Source organism: Limulus polyphemus, unplaced genomic scaffold (assembly GCF_000517525.1).
Source record: "Limulus polyphemus unplaced genomic scaffold, Limulus_polyphemus-2.1.2 Scaffold8635, whole genome shotgun sequence".
Lineage (NCBI taxonomy): Eukaryota > Metazoa > Arthropoda > Merostomata > Xiphosura > Limulidae > Limulus > Limulus polyphemus.
This window is the reverse complement of record NW_013674245.1, coordinates 11,333-15,781: the sequence shown is the minus strand read 5'-3', so window position 1 is coordinate 15,781 and position 4,449 is coordinate 11,333. Positions and strand designations below refer to the sequence as shown.

Sequence of the window (4,449 nt, the reverse complement as noted above, 5' to 3'; positions counted from 1 at the left end):
TGACAAGAGCTGTTACAAATTCATCCAAGCTAGTTGATATGTTTCCTGTAGGAATGAAGCTTGTACTAAAAGAGAAATTAACAATTCTTTGTTCAGAGAACAATGTAATATAAAATGTCATTTGATAGATAATAATCTTGGCTTTCTATTGGTTATACATAATATAGTATTATATGTAAGAGAAAACTACTAACAAATCCGGAAAGAGATGATGTGACAGGTGGGTGTGGCAGGAGGGGTTTGATTTTCTGTTTGATGCCTCTGTAACCAAACAAGATTCAAGGCTATAAAAATTATGCTTTGTCTGAGCAAAGACTGATAGAGAGTAAGTTACATTAAATTTCGTACTTATTGGAGAAGTGGTGAGTAAAATACAGAAGAAAGGATGCCAAGAGAAGAAACTTAAAATTTTTCACACTAGGGGAAATTCAGGATTTTTTAAAATATTGCATTACAAAATTAAGAACTTAAAACTTATTTACTATTAAAATATGGATTATTAGTTATGATTTTATGCTATACTAATCAGTATAACATAAACAAAAAGTAGTTTAATTAAATTTTGAATGTAAGTCATTAAAAACCTTGTGACATGGGCAATAAAGGATGCCTGTGCAGAAAGGGTTAAATTGTTTTAAATTTCTGTAAGTTAGGTCTAGTTTTGATCAGGAATGCCAGATATTTTTCAAAGGTGACAAGCTTTATTGGCTCTCAAAACAAACCACTCCTTAAACACCCAGTGCTAATTTCTGCATTTCTGTATAGAAGCTGTAGTAACACAAAAATGGCATTGCACAGTATTATGTGTTACAGTGGCTTTGGCCTATTTTATCTAGCATTTGCCTATGTGCATAAACTTTGTAGCTGCATTCTTTTTGTTATTGTTTTTAGTTTAGTTGGTTTTTATAATGGGACAGATCCATATTTTTATTCAATAATATTGAAATGGCCAAGTATGCTACAATTCAAACAACACTCTCCACACAAGAAAAAAGTAAAATATGCACTCACTCACAAATACTGTCCCATTCCAACAATATGTCTACCTCATTGTCTTGGTGTGATCTCAGCCGTGCTCTGCTTCTTCCCTTTATTCTATGACCAATCAGCTTTGGAAGAAGTAATTACTGAGTTTAATGAGATGATCCAGACAGATACCATATATTTCAATATTAAGTATTATACAACTGCTTATAACACTACTTGCAATTCAAGCCCAATTGAGCACATTGCTATTAAAACAAGCCCTAAAAAGTGCAACCCAAATTTAAAAAAACAAATGCATAGGAAATATGCAGACTTTGCAACAGTGGTTTTGACTTTTATCAGTTTTCTTTAAAACTAATAACTTTTACAATTGGTTCTCAGCTTTTTTTTTTATCTTGGATCATTTAAAAAAAAATTGTCTAGTTACATGTTTACTTCAAGTAATTTTTTCTGTACTAAACAAAGATGTGTTTCTAACATCTTTCTATGTCACTTGAAAATAGAATGCTAGGCTTTTGCCCAAAAAGAATGACTTAGTTTATCAGTTCTGAATAGTTAAAACTAGTGTTAGAGAAGAGATCATCAAGTATGTTTAATTTAAAGACAGCAAAACAAATAATAGCTACTCAAAAATTTTTTATCATATCCTATAATGTATAATTTGCAACTTTCATAACTGGTACAGTAAATGAAAAAAAAAAAAAAACTTTACTAGAGCTTTAGGACATTTTCTTTTGAGTTAATCCCATTTACTTCAAGGTATTCATTGGAAAAAAATTCTGAAAATATTACTTTACCATAGTTTTGTTATGATATAATTAGTATCTAGAGAGAGACAAAGAAACTCCTTTTATTTCTGTTACATTAAGTTGTTGTTACTGTTATTAACTTGTATATTTTTTTATTTGTTTGTTCTGTAATGGTTTTTTAATGTCTCAAGTTGGTTTAGGGAAGAATCTTGAGGAAAACTTATCTGGTATAGGATGAGATTGGCTATTCTCAGCATAACACCTTCATACAACGTTATAGTAGTAACAAAATGGATAATGGAAGATTAAGGAATGTTTAATAAGGTTCTTTCTTGTAAACTTGGAATATTAATATTAACAAATAATGGGCTGGTTACTTCTATGTTATATGTTTGTATCATTGCATACTCAAGACAGGTATTAATACTGAGGTGGCAACTAACAAAGTAGCTTATTGGTTCTTTTACTGTTTATGACACTAAATTACAAAAGCAGTTTCTTTTACAGACTACAGCCTTTTTTTATCTAATTTAGTGTGTTCCAGAAAGGTATTGTAACATCGTCAGAATGTTCATTCCAGAATGGTATTTTAACATGGTCAGTGTGTTCATTTCAGAAAGGTGTTATAATACAGCGAGAGAATTTTTGAAAGGTGTCTATATAATATAGCCAGAGTTCCAGTAAGGTATCTTAGTAATATAACCAGAACATTTCAGAAAGGTATCATTGTAATATAGCCAGAGTTCCAGTAAGGTATCATAGTAATATAACCAGAACATTTCAGAATGGTATCATTTTAATATAGCCAGAAAGTTATCATTGTAATATTGACAGAAAGTTTCAGAAAGTTATCTTTATAATGTAGCCAAAATGTTTCAAAAAAGATCTTTGTAATATAGCCAGAGAGTTCCAGAAAGGTATTATAATATAACCAGAGAGTTCCAGAAAAGTGTTGTAATATGACCAACAGTCCTTGTTATTTTGTTTTTTAGGGAGAAATGGTAAACAGAATTGAATATCAAGTGCAAAATACAAAGGATTTCATTGAAAGTGTTAAACAAGACACAAAGAAAGCATTGGTATACCAGAGTAAAGCGAGAAAGGTAAGCAAAATATTGGTTACTGTGTCAATTCAGCTGCCATATTGGTACAGTTGTTGCACAACTTTCAATGATATTTTATATCTACTAAATGGTAGGTCCAGTTGCCTGTTTCAGTGAACTTTGATATAATAGCACAGTCCAAGAAGGAAGTTTATAAACTATGTTAATTTTGTTATCTTGAGAATTAGGTTTGGTCAGTAGTTTGAAATTGTATACACAGAGAGTCTAGGACAACTGCCGGCGGGCATCTGCCAATCAAAAGATCTGAGTAGTCCAAATTCCCAAAACAAATTTATTACATGTACTTTAAAGGAGGATTGTCTAGATTTTAAACCAAAAGTCCATTTCAAATTTTCGTTTCCAGTTAGTAACTATTTAGAAATTAAATTGCTAATAGCTAATGTTATATAATAATATATATGTAAATTTTTGAACTCATTTATAATATTGTTTTTTATTTTCTTTGATCAATGCTAGTTTGGTGCCCATGACCTATCTAGTCAAACATTATTTATAAAAAGGCAGCAGTTGTTCTGCTCCCATACACAGGATATAAAGTTGTAAAATTAAATACATTTTGCAACATCTCATAATACTGTTATGAAAGTACTACTGAGTATTGTTCAATTTATGAAATAAATCTGTTATTTATTTAGTTTCACTGTTTTAGAAATATAATAGAATAACTGGCAATTTTGTTTTTCAAATTCATTAAAATTAATTAATTAGAATATCACAATTTTATTAGAGGAATTAACAAACTGTTTCTCAGTGTTGGTTTGTCATTAAATACTACAGAGTACAACTGTATAAAATAGGGATGGCAACTTTGAGGTAGTAGAGGACCACGTAATATAATTAAAAGCTTTGACAGGCCATATCTTTATTTTAGTAGCCTGCATATCATTTGATTAGAAATAGGCATACTGTTGTGGTAATATAAAAATCTAAGACCTAGAGACCTTTCTGCAAGTTATTAAGAACTTGAGAATACATATTTTGTTTATATGCATAGGAAAGTTATAGATACCAAATTTTGTGGTGTTTTTTCTCACAAGTTATCAAAGTATTTCATTCCCAAAACATCAAATAATGTATTGAATTCATTCTCTTAATATTTTTCAATGCAAGAAATGCTAAAATATATTTAGATTTTTCTTTGAATAAACATTTGAATGTGGGAATGCAATAATATATTTTGGTCAAGTGGTACTGATAGTTATAGGGTTAAAATATCTAACTTTACTTTAACATTGATGTTAAAGTAAAGGTGGCTTATTTTTGTTTTCAAAGCTTTGAACTAGACATTGTATTTATAGTGGAATATCAGACCAAATTGGAGGAGTTATTTTCCATTTTTTATAAATACAAAACTTCTTAACCGATAACAATTTTTTATTGTTTGATTTTAAAATCATTAAATTTTGTTGAAGAAGAATCATTTTTACAATATGAAAAAGTGGTATTTTAAATTTTTGTATTTGATATTTTATGTTTATAAATTACCTCTAAAAAAGAAAGAAAAATAAATGTGAATATTATTTTAGGCCAGGTCTGATGTTAATTGTTTGATATTATATTTTTTATTATTATATATATATATATATAAT

At 29.0% G+C, this 4,449-nt stretch overlaps 1 protein-coding gene across 1 annotated transcript in view; it reads left to right on the top strand.

The window, feature by feature from the left end:
* The window catches only part of LOC106475473 (syntaxin-like), a 14,776-nt gene that overhangs the window by 9,284 nt on the left and 1,043 nt on the right, over nucleotides 1–4,449 (top strand). Inside the window, exon 5 of the mRNA XM_013936155.2 lies at nucleotides 2,729–2,839. Within this exon, the coding sequence (XP_013791609.1) occupies nucleotides 2,729–2,839 (111 nt within the window). The remainder of the gene's footprint in view (nucleotides 1–2,728; nucleotides 2,840–4,449) is intronic.